The 20,582-nt window shown below is 34.7% G+C and overlaps 1 protein-coding gene across 4 annotated transcripts in view; it reads left to right on the top strand.

Moving 5' to 3' along the window:
• The window catches only part of LOC123322947 (serine/threonine-protein kinase tricornered), a 208,491-nt gene that overhangs the window by 113,290 nt on the left and 74,619 nt on the right, over positions 1-20,582 (top strand). Inside the window, exon 1 of one of the 4 annotated variants that reach the window (XM_044911041.1) lies at positions 7,921-7,987. The exons of 2 other annotated variants lie outside the window; for them this stretch is intronic. In XM_044911041.1, the coding sequence (XP_044766976.1) occupies positions 7,936-7,987 (52 nt within the window). In that variant the 5' untranslated portion in view covers positions 7,921-7,935. Of the gene's footprint in view, positions 1-7,920; positions 7,988-11,976; positions 11,996-20,582 lie in introns of those variants that run through there. One more of the 4 variants, XM_044911044.1, reaches the window with a different exon arrangement.

Below are 20,582 nucleotides of genomic sequence, written 5' to 3'. Positions count from 1 at the left end.
TTCATTTCTACAGGCGCATTACAGGCTGTTTCCTATTCCTAAGTCAACACGGAACGTCGCGTCGTTTGAAAAAAGTTCCTACGAAAATACGTCGGAGTTGCTTCGTTTCTGAGATACAGGGCATTGGAGTTTACAAAAAAAGTGATTTGTATAATATTTCAACAGTAGATTCTTGAGGTCAAAAGAAACACTTTTTTCCTCTACTATTTTTCCGATTCGGCTCGGTTTAAGAAATATAGACTATTGGAAAATCATAAAAAAAAATATTTTTAATTCTATCTCACAAACGGTTTCATCGGATGAAATGAATTTCGGTATATATTTTTTCATTTATTTGATGAATCTTTTCCGAACACGTTTTCCAGTTTTCTCATTATGACCATTACGTACCATAAAAATAACAAAAATTAAAAAAAATCCAACTCTTGACATTAAGTTGGAATCTATCTAATAAATATTTGAACGTTTTGTAAAATGAAAGTATTCTTCATATTTTCTCGTATAATGCGCCGTTTTCGAGTAATTCGAAAATTAAAAAGTATATGTGAAATTTGGGAAATTGGGTACTTTGGCTGAATACAACTCTGTTTAAAAGATCCAAAGATGTGTAGTGTCACAGTTTCAGCTTGTTATTCTGAAGGGAATTCTTTAGAAGGCCAGGGGTGGCATGGCTCATTATAAAAACTTAAAATGGCTATATCTTTTCTTGTATCTTTTTATCAGGGCCGAATCGGAAAAAATTGTATAAGTCATAGACTCACCCTGTATATTACCTATACCACAAAAAGGACCAAAATGTAACAAAAACTATACGATACAAAATTTATTTCGTCAGATCCAGAATATCCATTTCAAGCTGAAAGATCCGTTTCTTGCTAGATAGAAAATAATCAGTTGACAACTATCTCACTCCGTGAGACAGGAATGTATCGATCGGCTTTTGAGCATAGAAATGAAAAATTTACTCCATTCGCACAAAAGCCTCTTGCCTCTAGCCTTTTCACTACTTGACTGTTACTATAATGTATCAAATAAAAGCGTATATTTTTTTGTGTATATATAGGTGTATTCGACTACTCATAATTATTTCATCTACGGAGCAAAAATCAAATTGAAAATTATATGTAAGTTTTTTTTTTGTCAGTTCGATATGGGGTTTGCTGGTCTGCGCCTGTGTGGCTACGCCACTGGCTGAAATTGAATTGTAAATTTCCCTAAAACCTAGGAAACTTTATTTTATATCCAAATATTAGTTTTCAACTCAATCAAATCTGTATTTTTGGGAAAAATCTGGTGGCTAAGCAGGATTGATAGAGTTCAATACCTGGATGGGCGAACGCTCGAGCTATGAATTTGAACAAGCGTACAAGAATCGCTGACTCACGTCAGTGCTTTCCTCATTCCGATAATATTATCTTTTATGACTTGAAGATATCCTATTGATCCGCGTTTAAAATTCGAAGGCTATGACTTTTGCGACCAAAAATTCGCAGACAGTGTCTAATTTTTGTTCTTAACCATAAAGCTGAGGTTCGTCCTCGTCCAGTGAACTCTATGATCGATATTGAGCTTCCTAGCGACATTGTCTCGTGCAGCTATAAACTTTCATATCTTTAAGTTCCAGTTTGATGGCTTATAAGGTCGTATTTATTTATAGCCAATTTTCCAAAGGTAGAAATAAGGTTGGTTTATCCGAGACGTCCTCGGACCCTCCGTGAATCACGTTCTTGTGTTATACACACATGAAATCTTTTTACTTGAGGAAGTCTTGATTGTATCAGTAATTTGGCATTTTTCATGCTTCTAGTCGCCAAAATAGTGCGGCAAGCATGCTGACAATTATTCGGCTCTGATATAAATATTGTGAAGTTGCCTTCATGAATGATTGTATTATAACATTGCAGTGGTCTTTGAATTATTCTTTGCCGCTCCCCAAAGAAGGGTCTCGAACAAATATCATGGTCACAGTCTCATGTTGCATTCTCAATTATTCTTTTTAAAACTTCGCTAACTTTCTCTTTCCAAAATTCTTTTACTTCTATCAAATGCGGAGAGTGACGCAAAGCGAAGGTTGGATAAGCAGTGCGGAAAAGACACTATACGCCCGAGTTGGAAAATTGGAAACGCATTCATTTCAGTAGGCATCGAAAGTATAATTTCCCCCACAAGTGGGTAAAAATGTAGCGATAGACCATGTATATTGAGACAATAGATACCAAATACACATAATTTATATATTTTACAGTTTTTAGAACTGTAAACCTTTTAGAGGAGTTTATACTACGCTACTTTCTCGCCATCCGTATAAGGCGTAAAGGGGGAAAGACCACCAGAATGTGGGGTGTTACCAGAACATTGGAACTATAAGTAGAAGTTACCAATATTACAAAAGTTTCCACATCGTTGAAAAGATGGCAGCACTTAACGAACGTCTTTCTTCAATTTCACCAGGATACGAATTGTAGCCAATAACGAGACTTTTCGAGAAATTTTTTCATGTGGAAATACATAGAAGAAATAATTTCATCTCGGAAAGTTAATAACATGAATGAATATTTGTTCTTCAATGAAAAATTTTTTTTTTATTTTTTTTCCGTTTGACGAATAAAAAAATTTCTGGCTTTCCGAGATGACGAACTGATTGAATTGAATTATAATGAGAACCCCATATAAATTAGTAGTTTCTGACGTAAGATATTCATTTTCATTTTTGGAACTGACCACTAAAACGGTGTAGACCCCTACATTTTTGGTCGTTACAAATGTCAGATATAAGTGCGCTGCCCAAATTGTTGAATGTCAAACACGATCTAATTTCATATTGCATATTAGAGCATTGAACGATATATGTAAGGTTGGGGAACAAGAAATCCATTGTTTTTCAGGTAGATGGCTGTAGTGATGGATATCTTGTAAGGTATCTATCGAACCATTTCAAATCCATGCCCGTGGGAAAGGTGACGTTCCGAACTCAAACAATTCTCTTGCTATTTTTTATTTGTTCCATTCAGTTATAAGTTACAGGTTGTTGAAAATGAAAAATTCGGTATGATTTACAGTTTTTCTTCTTCAAAAATATATAACTTAGAAATTCCCCTTCTCGAAGTCGACTGTTAAATAGAAATATCATTAATCATTTTTCAATGGAAAAATTCCATAAGGCTACCATAAGAAAAAAAAAGTTGAAAGTTGTATCCTGGAATCTAGGAGGCCAATTTCAATAAAAATTTAATAATTTCATTGAATTAAGATAACATTGAAGAATTTCGAAATTTCATGGGAATCGTCGGTGAAAGAAAGTAGATAGAAGCAATTTTAGGATATCACAACGGAACGTATATGGAATCACCAGGTAATTTCGAGAAATAAAATTTCATTGAAAAAAAAAATTGAAGAGTAGTTTTACAAACCAAGTTTAATACAGAAATAAAATGAAAATTATTACGATTTTCATAATAGAACAATTAACAAAAAGTGTAGATTTCTATGGAAGTAATTCTTCTGACAATGTCAATTCAACAAGAAATATTGCTAGGTATTTAAATAATTTTAATAATCAGTACCACCTCCTTTTGAGGTACATTTGACTTTTCTTCTAGAACCGCTTTTATAAGCTGTTCTACAAGGGTTGTTTTGACGAGTTCTAATCTTTCTTTTGATCTTATGCCATAAGTGCTCTATAGGATTCAGATCCGGTGAGCACGAAGGCCGCTCTAAAACTGTCGCACCTTCTTTTTCTAAGCAAAATCTCGAAACTGTTGGTATGCGGAGGTGCGTTATCTTACATAAATTTAAATGTCGAACACTAGACCATCATGCCTTTAACTGGTTCTGATTTGTCAAATGGGAATTGAGGTTCTTTTACCTAACCTTACGTACGGCATTTTTTCTAAATATGCGAAAAGGAACAAATTATAAACTCACTTCGAATTGTGGGCGAAACGGTAAAATCGAAACTATGTTGTTAATCTATAATACATGTTCTTGTTAGTGACACATGTACATTTTCATCGCTTGTAAGGAAAAAGAATAAACGATAATTTCATATTAATACTGGGTGATTCCAAATAGGCTTGGTTGAGAGTATTTCCGATTTTTCCTTATAAATTTAGAACAGAAGAAGACATTAAGATTTGAGGTACGTCATGTTAGAGGAATTGCAAGGGCACAACTTTTTTGACAATAAACGAAATCTCCATCTGATATAATTGAGAATTTGTGAGAATCGAATTTGTCATCACCCTTTATGAGTCTCTTATTCGTACAAATATTTTAACAGTAGATTGTTGAGGTCAAAAGAACACTTTTTTCCTATACAATTTTTTCCGATTCGGCCCTGATAAAAAAATATAGCCATTTTAACTTTTCATAATGAGCTGTGCCACCCTTGGAAAAACAAAATTACCTACAGAATAACTAGCTGAATCTGTGACACTACACCTCTGTGGATCTTTCGAACAAAGTTGTACTCAGCCAAAGTACCCAATTTTTAAAATTTTACAGATATTTTTTCATTTTTGAACATCAAATTACTCGAAAACGGTGCATTATACGAGAAAATATGAAAGATACTTTTATTTTACAAAGCGTTCAAATTGTCATTAGATAGCGTCCAACTCAGTTTCAAGAGTTGGGTTCTTTGAATTTTTGGTATTTTTTTGGTACGTAATGGTCATAATGAGAAAACTGGAAGACGTGGGCGATATCTTGTGTCCGAAAAGGATTAATAAAATGAATGAAAAACTATATTTCGAAATTCATTTCATTAGATAAAACCGTTTGTGAGATAGAATTAAAAAAAATAATTTTTTTATGGTTTTTCAACACCCTGTATCTTTTGAACCGAGCCGATTCGGAAAAAATGGTAAAGGAAAGAAGTGTTTCTTTTGACCTCGAGAATCTACTGTTAAAATATTTGTACGAGTTAAAGACTCACTCTGTATAGGTGATCTTAAAATTTCAAATTTTCAAAATCACCCTGTGGCACAAAAAATATGTTTTTGGAATCTCTGGTGTCGTTACAAAATAGCCAAATGCTAAAACTACATTACTCTGTCGCTACTCATAGACATAATTCTCCTTGAAATACCTAGTCATTCTGTCATCGAAAAAATCTAGTCAACAAACGAATTTCCTCCGCTAAATTCTCACCTTTGAAAACCATCAACATCCGCCCATGTTTTTACAGAAACCGCGCAACAATCTTCCTTTTCCAAGTTCAACTACGGGGTATACCGGGTTCCCACCCTACCTTGTCGACTACCTGCTCTCGAAATATTGTACCCCGTCCTCTGTGCGCTTTTGACCGATTGATTCTCTGGCATTGGAAGAGGAAATATCCCCTCGAAAGACCAGGTTGGTCGAAATTTTGATCAGTTATCTCGGCGATCTTGTCGACTCGGTTGGCCAAATATAATTGTTGTTCTGTTTTCTAACTCTAGTGGAACGCTAATATATAAGTGGATACCTAATTGACGAAGGTAGGATTTATTTGCCTAGAAATTTGTTGATGTAAAGTTGATGGAATTCTAAAAGATGACTGACAAGATCCTTGATTCTCACGTGCTCTTTCATGTCGATTCCTTTGATTCCTCTTTTATTGTCCGGATTCACGTGAACCGTCAGTTTGTTTCGAAATACTCGATGTCTATACAGGGAGGGACTTCAATCTTAACATCATTAAAAGAATACTTTCAATTGCATTTTTTGCTAAAATACCTAGGGTCAGTACATTGAATATTTGGCAGATTTTACCTCCATCCGTCTTTTTACATGATATTCAAGAATCCACGTGATCTATACGAATATACAGGATGTTTCCTAAGTGCAGATCTTAATGAGAGAGCATTCTTCCGGTGAAACAAAGGTGCCTTTGCTTCGAGAATTATGTGCAAAAATGCTTTGTCCTACTCCTAAATACAGGGAGCGAAAAATTTCAATGCGGTGCGCAACTGTCTGCTCCGTTTGGAAGAAAAGTGACTTCCTTTGTTTTATGTGATTTTTTGACAAAAAATATAAAAAACATTGATGTGTATACTTTATTTTGTACTGAAAAGCTCACGAGCCACTACTACTGAATGGAACGGGTTAAAAAATTAAAAAGAACAATAACTTTTCTTTGAAAATGTTTAGCGATTGTTCTGTCTGCACGCCACTGATTCTAGTGAAGCTACCAGTTTCGAAGTGAGGTACCCTACTCGGAAAACGTCCTACTATGGAACTTTTAAGATAATTGTCGCACATTTGGTTTCATCAAATATTTTGAGAAATGAAAGTTTTTATTTTATCATCACACCAAATCTTTCTGAAATATTAAAAATTTTAATCATTCCTGATGAGATTCTTCGAACTAGTAGAAGAAAAAATCAGATGTTAATAATGTAATAACTTCATCATCAATGATATACAGGGTGACTCAACAGTGGTCGATAACTCTCCGGAAGAATGATTCAAATTTAAAAAATTTGATTTTCGAAAAATCGCAGTGTCTTTCGGACTATAAACCTTAGAGTTATCCGTGAAACTGAAAAAAACTTGACAAGGGAATTAAATTTGAAAAAATTCATTTGTCTTTACGGTTTTCAATATAATATCTCTAATAGGGAATACTCTTTCTCACGAAAATGATGTATTTTTTATGAAATATCTTTGAAATGTCACATTTTGAAATAACCATTTCAACCGTTTCCCAAAAAAAAATTATTTTAAGCACTTAAAAATGAAAAATAAAAATGGGTATTTAAAGTTTAAAGCGTTTTGTGAGAATTGCACAAGCTGGCAACATCGACTGACATATGCCTTGATAATAAAGGACAACAAATGCATTATCTTGATGAGATAGACAAAGATGGCTGTCTATGAAGTCTGCGACGAACGAGGAAGGTCGTAAAATTTTATGGGATTTTTATGGCCGGTTGCAGTTGAAGCTCGCCAGTAAGTACGCGCCTGTAGATCAACAGCTGTTATTTTATAAACAAGCTGATCCGACATTGTTCTTTTCGTTGTCTTGTATGCGCTGTTGCCAAATCGTAAACTCCGCACAAAGCGATTTAAATTTTAAAATCCCATATTTGAAGGATGATTTTGAATAGTTTCCGCGGTGAATTAGAAAATCATGAATGAAACTCATAATTATTCAGTTTAAACTTTCATATGCAGTGATAACCCAAATTGAGGAGAATTCCCCATTAAAACCGGAAAATATCAATTATGATAATTGGAGTAGTTTCAAATCAGAATTTGATCTAGATTCAGAACATGATAAAAAAAATTTGGAAAAAGCAGGATTGTATAGTGTGTCACCACCGAGGTCACCACTTTTGAATCATTCCATATAGTCAAATAATTTTAGCTTATGTGCTTAGAAGAGTCGATCACGCCAAATTATGAGTAATTCTCCTCCCAGCTCAAAATTTTTAAGAGTTATCGGCCGATCTAGCACTGTTAACTCACTCTGTAGAATAATATAGATAATCTTCCGAAGTTCACATATGAATTCATCCAACAGAAAAAAAAATCGTGACATTTGATTTGATCCATTTCCAGAATCCATGATTTTTTTCATGATGTTCTCAGTAAAATTTTTTCCTTATACAAATTATTTTTCATTCATTAGCGGAAAAAAATTTGTCATGACTTGATGATAATTTTCAGAATTTCTCGTAACTAACAACCATTTTATACTTCACTAATATCATCTTGAACTTTAAACCGAGACGAACTGCGGAAATGGCAAGTCATAAAATTAATGTTTTATTTGATGAGAAAAATCTGCCGATATTAGTTGTCAAGTTGAAGATTTTCCCTGCATTACTAGCTACTTGAAAATTTCATAATAATTCGTTATCCAGTAGAGTTAGAGTAGAACATCGTTTATTAGTTTCTGAATGGATTGGTTTTCAGTTTCATTGATGGTACAACGGAAATAGGGAGACAATGAAGAAATCCGGAGCAACCCCGAGTCCTAAAAAAAGTGGATCAGGATCAGGTACAACAAATTGTTCTGTATTTTGCACGCTTTTGTGCTAAGTAGTGATGCTTCGCTTGGCAGTTCTATTCAACCGTCCCTGCAATCTGTGTAACAGGGATGGTCGATCGTTTTCACCTCCATTGGCAGTGCGAATATCAGGAGAAGATTGTTGGATTTTACTCGCACTTGCAGTTTTGTCTGTGTAAAATAGGTGCCTCGAATTGAAGCAGCTTAATTACTGAATTGGTTTAAACACTCTGTTACGATGTCCAAATCGATTCGAATGATATTTTGAACATTAATCATTTATGCACGAGTTGGTACCTACGAACGTGTAACTTATTCAAAGCGCATTCTTTTTAAAACATATTGCTTTGATTTTAATATAGGACACCCTTTTGATGTCGATGAAATGAAACTAGTTGGAAGATTTTCGTTCACTTAACGTTAACTCAACGTACTGCGAGAGTCGTTCAATAAGTTCTTGAAAAGGAATAATAAACCAAATGATTTTGGCTCATTTTTTTTCTCAATACAATCTCCTTCTAGCTCTTCACACTTTTCCAAGCGTTTCTCCAATTTTTTCAAACCTTCTAGAAAATAATTTTTTTAATCTTATGTACTTAGACTTTAGACTTTGATCAGATATGAATATTACTGGGTCAACATAAATGAAAAAAAAATACTGAATGATCCGGTCAGAATGTAGATCAAACAGACCTTGTTTTCAAAGGAATACAAATAAACGATGATGGAAGTATAAACACTATTTGAATGATAATAACAATAGCATTTTTGGCGTAACTTGAAACGGGTAGTCGTTTATACAACTGTAGGTAGATATATAATTCAAATTATTTAATTTTTATTTTATTGATCTCCCTAATCACATATTACATATTGGTTAGTTCATTTATTGTTTATTTGTAAATAGCTGAAACTAAAAGATTATTTTTCTCTGTAAGTTTACATAAGATTCTTGAGGTCAAAGCGTCTGGCAAGAGTTTTGGCCCATGGAAAGTGTCTGTTACTTATAATATAACTTCAGAATAATATTCTTTAAAACATATATAAAAATCAACCATGTGAAAATAAGTTAAGTAACACCTGGTATCTATCCAGGTGTCACTAGACAAGCTCCACAAGTTCGCAGGTATTCAAAACACGTTAGACTCTACTGAGATCCAAAAGTTTCATCTGTGTGGAAATAAGTCTGGTCGCTCTGGGATCTTACTCTATCTTGTCGACGACGATCGAGTTCCGAGAGTGTCCATCCCTGCGTCCTAGATGCACGTTTCTCAGAAGTCATGAGGCCCATCCGCGGCCAGTTTTTCCGGTACTTAGATGCCTTTTCCGTAGCCCGTGACCGGATCGGCAGTGTCGCGCAAAAACCAACTGTTTCCACGGCTTGCTGCCCGTTGCGCGAACGTTCAACCGACAGTAATAGGGGAACAATGACATCTCGCGGGCGATTATCCGAGCGATAATCGGTGCCGTAATTAAGGAAAAACAGATTGAAAACCCGCGGACGGACTGGAGAATGGAGATCGGCCCGGTCCGGAAACGCAGGAGCGCGTCAAGATCGCTATCTCCGGTATAGGACACGATGTATAGCGACGCGGAAGTGAGATATGACTCGTGTTGTGAAATGCTTGAAAAATGCCAGCCTCATGGGAAAAAAAATCGCGTAAGAACCGTCGTTTGAACAATATGAACAACCTAAAAAAATGATCGGCGTACTATATGTTTCCTTTCGTGCGATACTTCCGGCTTGAAAGAGAGTAATTTTAAGAACATTCTTCTTTTCCTATTAGTTGGGGAGTCGAAGAGAAATTCGGTATTTACTCGAGCGTGTCAGATTAATATAGGGAGACATACCTTGGACCCTGTAGAGTACCTCTACCAAAAATTAGACCTGTATATAGGGGGAATTGTCTAGGACAGCCTGTCAGAATAGTAAAAAAAAAACGATCCTTGTACATACTCGAGCGTGTCAGATTAAGATATATGTGGTTAATTACATGTTCAAAAGTATATATTCTCTTAATCTAACAATTTAAGCGTGTCGAAAATGTGTGGGAGGGCGCCAAAGTTGCAAAAAAAAACGTCATGTGTACATTCTCGAGCGCGGTGGCGTTTTTTATTATTTTGAAGCTAATGATTCAAGAATAACGGAAAAAATATAACCTGACAGTTTAAGCAAGCCGAAACAATAGAAATTGGCCATAAAGGTCACAAAAATCAGTTTTTTTGAATTATTTCCTTCCCTGGGCTTCAAATGTTTTTCGAATTCATTATAAAAGTTGTAGAGCATAACATTTTCCACAAATTTTGTCCCGAGCAATTTTTTCTACGTTCAAACGTTTTTGAGATATACGCGATTAATGCGAGGTGTTTAGCGATACATGCTGAAGCGAAAATTCACTCGTTGGAAAATAGTACATTCTAAGGTTCAGTCACAGACAACACTAAAATTTTCGTGACTAATTTCGAAATTGTCATCATAGAAATACCTTGTCATTTTGACAATGGTAGATTAGAGTGGGATTCTACATTGACCTTGCCCTTTCGCATGTGTGGTTAAGCTTCTTGCCCTTATCGCCCTCTAACTCGAGAACGGTTAAGAGTATGTAAAATTGCTTCAGACAAAAATTGTGTAGAATTTTATTATCTACAACTTTCATAATGCATACAAAAACGATTAGAGGTGCAGGGAGGGAAATATTCGAAAAAAAGGGATATCATCTTCAAAGTGTCAGATTAAGAAAACCCCCCTGATTAGTGTCAGATTAATGGGTCAACACGTCTACAACACCCAGATTAACCATCTGTATGAAAATCTGACATGCTCGAGTATGTACAAGTAACGATTTTTTTTTACATTTTCAAAGGACCACTGTGACCTTGCGTCACGTCCAAATTGTCAGTCCCTTGAAAAGTAGCTTTCTTTGGGTTCAATCAACATATCCTCCAAAAATCTGACACTATTTTCAACTCTTCCGTACGGCCAGTCCCACCGCGCAAACTGTCAGATAAGCATGAATTCATTATAAGAGACACGTAGAGCATATACAGTATCTTAATCTGACACGCTCGAGTATGTACAACTAACGATTTTTTTTTACATTTTTGAAACCCTGCAGACGCTTTCCCCACCGCTGTAAGTGCATACATCATAGAACCTTTTTTTTCTTTCTACTATCTAATATTCAAAATCCACTAGGTCTCCACGACGCTCGAGTAAATCCCGATATAGCATCGTCGGCTCCCCAACTATATAGTATGACAGCTATATGAACTATATGAATGACAGCGTCACGTAAAATGCATCAAGGTGAACAATTCTGCCCTTGCCTTGATTTCCTACGCTTAGTAAACAGGGTGATTCACTGCGATGGCCGATTAGACGTTTATGGAAAATTATCCATCGTTATTTTGTTCTTAAAATTTGCATGTTGGGGTTTTCCACAATGAACTTATTCCTCAAAATATTTTCAGACCTCAGTAACTTTAGCTTATACCAGAAACAGTCTACTAATTTCTTATTTTGAATGGCAGATCCAGTGTATCATTGCATCGTTAGGTTAGCTGATTTCACAATTTCAACAGTGCCTATACAGGATGAGTCTTTGACTCGTACAAATATTTCAACTGTAGATGCTTGAGGTGAAAAGAAACATTTTTTCCCTTTACCATTTTTTCCGAATCGGATCGCCTTGAAAGATGCAGGCTGTTGAAAAACCATTGAAAAAATCTTGATGTAGGTATTTTTAAAGACCTTATTTTAAATTTGATAATTATTGAGAGGGTCCTTGTTGGTCTGGGTTAAAGAGACTCAATTTAACAAAATGCCGACGTTTCGATTTATTTAAAATCGTCTTCAGGGCTCTACAATAGATGGTACAACATTAAGACTTGATGCAACCTTCGTTATTATTGCGCTTATGAGTGTTCATATTGCTTGTTAACAGAAATAAATTTTGTTTCAGGTAAGGATTTTTCACGTTTCCATACATCCATAAATGGGTGAGTAAGTTTCATTATCTGAATTATGCCATGAAAGAAAATTGTGGTAAAATTTTTTATGATATATATGTCGATATATACGCTGTTCTGGAAGCCCTTCTTGGCTGAAATATATTATCGTGGTTGGTTTGCTAATTGAAAATATTGGACGGAATTTTGGGAATCAGAGAAAGTAGGCTCCTGATTCAAATTTTAGCTTCACGAGCTTTTTGATTTTGTTTTTCTCGCGTGAAACAATTCGAAAGAATTGGCAGATAGTTGACTTAAAAGGGAATTCTCCTCAATTTGGGTTATCACAGCATATGCAAGTTCAAACTGAATAATTATGAGTTTCATTCATAAATTTGTCGAATGCACCGCGGAAACTATTCAGAATCATTCTTCAAATATAAGGTTTTAAAATTTAAATCGCTTCGTTTCTAGTTCACGATTTGGCAACAGCGCCTCCTAGAAAATAAAAAGAACAATGGCTTGTTTATTAAATAACAGCAGTTGTTGATTTGCAGCCATCATAAGGCGCGCACTCACTGGGGAGCCTCAACAGCAACCGGCCATAAAAATGTCATACAATTTTAAGACCTTCCTCATTCGTCGCATACTTCATAGACAGTCATCTTTGTCTATCTCATCAAGATAGTGTATTTGTTGTCCTTTATTATCAGCACATATTTCAGTCGATGTTGCCAACTTGTGCAATAGAAACGAAACGCTTTATATTTTAAATATCCATTTTTATTTTTCATTTTTAAGCACTTGAAATAATTTTTTCGGGAAACGGTTGAAATAGTTATTTCAAAATGTGACGTTTCAGAGATATTTCATAAAAAATACATCACTCTCGTCCTCGCTCTCGTCACAAGGAGTATTCCCTATTAAATATTATTTTTTCGGCAGTTTTGTTATGCCGAATTGTTATCACGAAGGGTCGGGAAAATGAATTTCCAACGTTAAAACTGTTTTGCTTCAATATTTTTCAAACTAGAAAACTAATTTTGATATTTTCACAATTAATGTCAAACAAAAGATACAATTCAGAAGATTTTCGAAAATTGATTTTTCGTCTGATGAAGAAGTCTGATATAGACTCCGTAACGTTACAACATAAAATTATAATTTCAACGTTCTTTATTTTCAGTTCATTGTCAAGCAACAATTTTTTCTAGATTTGCTCCTGACAAATTAGTGCAAGAATTCACGCAGGAGCAAATCGTTTATTTCATTTTTAATTGATTTTGTTTCAGAGATTGGGAGTGAAAGAAAACCCTATTCGTTAGATGACACTCTGAATTTTCAATCATTTTTAAAACGTTTTTAACCGATGTTGCCAAGTCTAGTTGTGAAAATATTGGAAATGGTACATTGTTTACCGGGTAGGAAAAGCCTAACATTCCGCCTCGACTTACGGCCGTTTTCAATAAATCTATCTATGCATTGTTTCAGTCACTGACGATAGAAAAACCATCTGATTTCGTTTCTATGATCTATCTGTAGATATATTTTTGAATGGTTTACAATCGTCAGTAAGTGAAACGATGGATAGATAGGTTTATTGAGAACGGATGTCAGAAACATACAGTCCACGAATGTGGCTTTTCCTACGAGGTAAACCTACAATTTATTCCGCAAATCGCTTAAAATTCGACAGATCTAAATTAATTTTGAAAAAATCGCGAATTATTTTATTCATAAATAAATGATGCTTTGAAATTCGTTATGAAATTGGTTGCGTTACTATGGAAACGTATTAATGTTGAATTGTCAAACGTGACGCATATAAATTTAATTGTTGGTGTTTTCGAAAACAAAACGGTGTAAAACGATAAGTGATGATGAATTTTCCTCCAGAGCTGGTTGGGTCAGTGAATACTGCTTCATTTCAATTATTGCCAAAAAAATCAAGAGAAAAATACGAATATTGATATAAACGTTTTATGGACTATAGCAAGAGTAAAAACACGAGTTCTTTCTCGGAAAATGTTGTTATGACATACTTCTTATCAAATAACTGTAAATATAACAAACTGATTTCAAAATGTATTCTGCAATGCATCGAGATTTTCAAAATATTAATAAATTCCTTATAGACATGCCATATAGACAATCATTCATGTAGAACACTAACAACTATAAGGAAGTATCATTTCCTTACAACAAGAAAATGAATATTTCCTAACAGTTGGGAAATCTTGTCTGGAATGTTAAAATTTCCTAGCGATTTGCGGAAAAATAATTTTTCGTCTGGTAACCAAACATCGGTTGTGCCAGTTGATGGACAATCGTTTTTTTATGAATTTCGACAAGCACGTAAAATTTCTTGTGTTCTCGTCTACGGTTTTTGTTTTTTTAATTTTTATTCATTATAACATTTCGTGCTTGAAACAGTCGTTCTCTTGATAGCGTGATGGTCTATACGTTTCACCGTCATATTCTGTTTATATTTTCCAGTCTTCCAAAAATTCAATTACCAATAGATATCAATTGATCAATTTATTATCAAATTGAGTCTTCATTTCGAGAACCAATAGAAGCGTGCCCTCTTGACCCAATTCCTAACAGAACGTTCATCGTCAATTTTTCATTACGAAATCACCAGGGAGAGAGTTGCGTAGCTGGTAGTCTTATCGCGTTACCGCATCGAAACGCAAAGATAAGAAAAAGCGCATATTTAAATTGTGTTTATTACTCTTTGTGTTTGTGGATTGCCACACCGGCTGAGGGAACGAAACCGCTTGTTGTTTTTTTTTAATGGATGTAATGCACTCTCTTTTTTACGCAAGAAAGGAAACACATCAAGAAACAATGGAGCGCGGCGGAAAACGTTCTCGGAAATCCATTACACGGAGCTGTTTCCGTCATATTTCCCATTTTCTTTTCGGCGACTGCTGCGTCTCGTATTTAGGAGAAAGTGGGTGATGTTTTTGATAGTTATGAGGAGCTATTTGAGTTCATTCACTTGAGTTGGTACAATATTGGATATTGGATTAATATTTAGTAGTTCACAGTAAAAAAATTATAGTTGGGGAGCCGACGATGCTACTCGAGCGTCGTGGAGACCTAGTGGATTTTGAAGATTAGATGGTAGAAAGAAAGAAAGGTTCTATGATGTATGCATTTTCAGCGGTGGGGAAAGCGTCTGCAGGGTCTCAAAGATGTAAAAAAAAATCGTCAGGTGTACCTACTCGAGCGTGTCAGATTAAGATACTGTATATGCTATACGTGTCTCTGATAATGAATCCATGCTAATCTGACAGTTTGCGCGGTGGGACTGGCCGTACGGAAGAGTTGAAAATGGTAAAAAAAAAATTTTTACAGCGTGGCAGATTTTTGGAGGATATGTTAATTGGACCCAAAGGAAGCTACTTTTCAAGGGACTGACAATTTGGACGTGACGCAAGGTCACAGCGGTCCTTTGAAAATGTAAAAAAAAAATCGTTACTTGTACCTACTCGAGCGTGTCAGATTTTCATACAGATGGTTAATCTCGGTGTTGTTAACGTGTTGACCCATTAATCTGACACTAATCAGGGGGGGTTTTTTAATCTGCACTTTGAAGATGATAAAAATTCTTTTTTTCGAATATTTCCCTACCTGTACCTCTAATCGTTTTTGTATTCATTATGAAAGTTATAGATAATTAAATTCTACACAACTTTTGTCTGAAGCAATTTTTCATACTCTTAACCATTCTCGAGTTAGAGGGCGATAAGGGGGAGAAGCTTAGCCACAAATAGGAAAGGGCAATGTCAATGTAGAATCCCAGTCTAATCTACAATTGTCAAAATGACAAGGTATTTCTATGATGACAGTTTCGAAATTAGTCACGAAAATTTTAGTTTTGTCTGTGACTGAACCTTAGAATGTACTATTTTCCAACGAGTGAATTTTCGCTTCAGCATGTTTCGCTAAACACCTCGCCTCAATCTCCATATATCTCAAAAACGTTTGAACGTAGAAAAAATTGCTTGGGACAAAATTTATTGAAAATGTTATGCTCTACAACTTTTATAATGCATGCGAAAAAGATTTGAAGCCCGGGGAAGGAGATAATTCAAAAAAACTGATTTTTGTGAACTTTATGGCCAATTTTTATTCTTTCGGCTTGCTAAAACTGTCAGATTATAGTTTTTTTGTTATTCTTGAATCATTAGCTTCAAAATAAGAAAAAACGCCACCGCGCTCGAGAATGTACACGTGACGTTTTTTTTTTGCAACTTTGTCGCCCTCCCACACATTTTCGACTCGCTTAAATTGTCAGATTAAGAGAATATATACTTTTCAAAATGTAATTAACCACATTACCACATATATCTTAATCTGACACGCTCGAGTATGTACAAGGATCGTTTTTTTTTTACTATTCTGACAGGCTGTCCTAGACAATTCTCCCTACATACAGGTCTAATTTTTGGTAGAGGTACTCTACAGGATCCAAGGTATGTCCCCTTATATTAATCTGACACGCTCGAGTAAATCCCGAATTTCCCTCTTCGGCTCCCCAACTATTATGGGCTATGAAAACGTGCATACAGGGCGAGCTATGTGAAGCTGACACTGACAAATGCGAATTTTGTAACAAAAATTTCAGGGTCGTTTGTCCAACCTTTTTTCATTTTCCTGGGCACCGTTTGAGAGATATGGAAAAGGAAGTTTTTTCGGTGCATTTTCTGAGCAGCACCCCCAAATTGCGAAAACTTATTTTTGATTGTATTAATCGTTAATCCAATGCTAGTCCACCTTTTGTCCCCCCAAATATTACATTTTGCACCACCATAGAACCATAGAAATCAGTCCTAAAATGTTTATCATCCAATACATATTATAAGCCAAATCATTCGATATTGAAATTTTAAAATTCTTGTAACATGAACGAGTTGTATAAAGAAATAATTCACTTAATTCTCTTATGAGCTGAAGAGTAAGTTATTAACTTCATCGTCATCACTTTCCATATTATGCATTTTGACTGGTATTGGAACCCAACGTTTTATAAATAATGATTTTAATGCTTGACAGAAAAAGAACAAGATGGCTAGCCAGCCTACAACATCCCTGATTTGATTTAACCTTATTGCTGTATTTTTCTGGGGGTATTTGAAAAGCGAATCAATACAATCGACTATAAAAAGAATAAAATATTTATTCACTGATCTATGAAATGGATCTATTGAACATAGACAATGGTTCTGGAAGCAATAGAGGGAGAAAAAAGAAATGACCGAAAATGTGTCAAGCAAAATGTAGGACATGTAGAATTGTAGTACATGTACAAATGGATTGAGTTCATGACTTTTCATTAGTGCCATTTTTTAATTCTTCCAAATATTGATGTTTTCTCCAGGTACAAAAGGTGTTGTTAATGTTTTATGTTTAGTTCGTATCCACTTTTTTTTTATTCTTCGATACTTCTTCGATTCATTTAGAATGATTATATTAATTTTTCTATGAAAGATGCCTTTTATACATATCTCTTATGTCAATACTATCGCTCATCAATCCGAGGTAAAGAAAAATAATGTACCCGTTTGAAAGTATGATCACCCAAGGCTTTCTGAAATATGTATTATTACGATCGGTACATTTACAATATCCTGCTGCACTTTTTACTAACCAGTCCAAAAATCTTATCGAAAGTGTGATATCTTACTTTTCAACCTAATGCCTTATCAAATTTTCACCAGGAGAGCACAACTTTTATAAGCTGAAGGGCTATGCGAGCTTGCCAAAGCAGATTCGAAAATATTTCACCAGGATTTATCGTCAATAACTTCCTGTTTATGCAGGATGATGTCTGATATCACTTCTTGGAAGAAGTCGGTTCAAAATGGACTTATCTAGCGCTTATTCGTATAATCAATATTTTTTTTGTTAAAAAGTGAGCAATGAGTTCTTACCAGAAGACCGGCATCTCCAATATAATCGATTATTAGGTCGATATGTCGTTGTTGGGGAAGAATAAGCCCTTCGTTCAATTTTTTATTTACCCCGCATTGTGACTAAAATAGCTCCTACGTCGGAAACTACTGTATCCATTAATATGCTAATGGTACCAACTTGAAGGTGGACCCCTAGAATTCTGGGTTTGCCAAGGATTAAAACGAATGAAAAATGGTTACTGGCGGCGTTAACATATGCAGGGTTGGAAAATTTCATTTCTGGGCCATGAACTTTTCTCCTTCCATGTCTATTCCGTTAAAATTTCATAATATTTTCCAACGTTCTATAAGAATAATAATAGTCTCACGCAGTAAGAGTATTTAAATGACTAATATGAACTGAAATATGCGTTTTACATTTTTTGATTATAGGTATGATCAAGGTATGATATGGTCGAACTGAATTCGAATTACATATTCTTTTTTTATGTACTTTGACGTCGATGAGATACACTTCAAGAGTTAGAGAAGGCATGTTTTCGATGATACCAAGTTTGTTTGTTGTTCCAGTACAGGGTGGGCTTTTTAAAACGAAACAGACGAGATAACGGGCGGAATAAATTTATTTCGAAAAAATGCTCGGACACGTAGATTTTTGTTTCGAGGGAGACAACATTTAAGGTCAAATTCACAACTATATCGCTTCAACCCTTAGTGCTAGAACAACAACCCCTAAATTTTCTAAGGATGATGGGGTAAATTTCACCTCATTTAGAAGGTCTTCTCATCCTGAGTTCAGCATATTGGTTTTTTCTTCATTTGATTCATTGATTCTTGAAATATTGACATTTGAATTTGAAACAACGATGGTATTGTCGTCAAGCAAGCTGTCTGAATCGAGCGAATTTATTCATTTATTTTGTAGATTTGATGAAACTCCATAACTGCCATACACCAGACATCAAAATAATGTTCATTTCTCTCATCAACAATGAAGAATAAAGAAATAATTTCAATTCTTTCTGCCAAAGAATAAACCATTTTCACCTTAATTATTGAAAAAAGTAAGAACCAATAATAATTATTTCGTTGTCTAATGTTGACAATTAACGGTTACCATCGTAACCACAGAATGAATTAGTCAAATAATTGATGATTTCACATAGCATGGTTAGCGGAATGACTGGTACAGTACGAAATTCAAAATTGAATATCTCGAAAACGAATGAATTAATTGAGAAAAAAATTAATACGCTGAATTCCGCATAAAAAGTCCTTTCAAATGAGGTATCACTCACCATATCTTTCCTATTCAAAATTTAGGGGTTGGTGTTCTAACACTAAGGGTTGAAGCGATGTAGTTGTGAATTTGTGTTTAAAAGTGGTCCCCCTCTAAACAAAAATCGACGTGTCCGAGCATTTTTTCGAAATAAATTTATTCCGCCTGTATTTCGTCTGTTTCGTTTTAAAAAGCCCACCCCGTATGTATAACCTAGTGTAAGGAGAAAATTTTATATTCCTGGACATCGATTTCATTGAAAATAAAATTGTTTATCTTCCTTTAGTAATTTTTAAAAAATAATGGTGTCTTGAATAGATAAGGTACAATATCATTTACTATTCAGTTAAGTATTATTCGAATGTAAGAAAACTTTTCCAAATTAAAATAAACATGCTGAATCGTCAAGGAATCGAACGATAATGCATATCATTTGTTGTCTCGTCATCGGAATCGATTGGCACGTGTAGAACATATTTTCTTCATTAATTATGGAAAATGTATCTATTTTTCCCAACTTCACCTTAATAGCTATTCGAAGGTGAAACTAGGACACTAAATACCTCGGACTGAATTTTCATTAATCACCAACGGTTAAGAAATCTATATTTCCCTCGTACACTGCGAATAAAGTGGGTACAAAAGAATTGGAACTCAGTTTTCCTTCAGCTTTCGTTCACCAACTAGTAAGGTCATTGCTATTTATTGAATTCATTTCAAAATGAGAAACTTTTTCATTCGTCGATACTGTTAATTTATGGACGGGTAGAGAATATTGTAAAATATGGAATTTGAGGAAGACTGGAGTTAAAAGTAGGTACCTACACGATATTTTATGATCATATGAAGATACCACAATATTGATATTTTCAAAATTGTCCAGTGTTAATGTTTTTTTCCCAAATTATTATTTATATAATACAGAGTTTTTCATTCATTTTGAGGACAGTGAGATACACTTTATCAGTGATTGACGTTTTTGAAGTGCCTTTTTCGTAGACTAAAATCATAAAATCATCACCGACAAGAAAATGATTCCAACAATCACAGTTATTCATTCAGTTGAGCGAATCTTGACTCTAGTTAAAGGTAGTGTTAATATGTTATCAGATTGATTAAGAAACCAAAATGCTGATATGTGGTTTGACGGATTTCTCCCCTCGAAAATGATATCGTGTAGCCAACAACAACCTTTCTCCCCAAAGGGGAAAACTATGGTAAATTTACAAGGCTTTTCGTCATGCGATATCCAGGATATCAGAAACCGGAAACTGTTCTAAAATTCGAAGCCACTCATGAATTCGACCGATGGGAAAATATTTATGTGTTTCAGTTGTATAGAGAAAATATTTATATAACGGGAAAATTGTAATTGTGTCATGTTTATTTCGGTTTATTATTCTATTTGGATGTTCGGATATATTATACTTGTTAA

Source organism: Coccinella septempunctata, chromosome 1 (genome assembly GCF_907165205.1).
Source record: "Coccinella septempunctata chromosome 1, icCocSept1.1, whole genome shotgun sequence".
Lineage (NCBI taxonomy): Eukaryota > Metazoa > Arthropoda > Insecta > Coleoptera > Coccinellidae > Coccinella > Coccinella septempunctata.
Note: the sequence above shows the minus strand (reverse complement) of the source record. Positions and strands in the feature narration are given on the sequence as shown.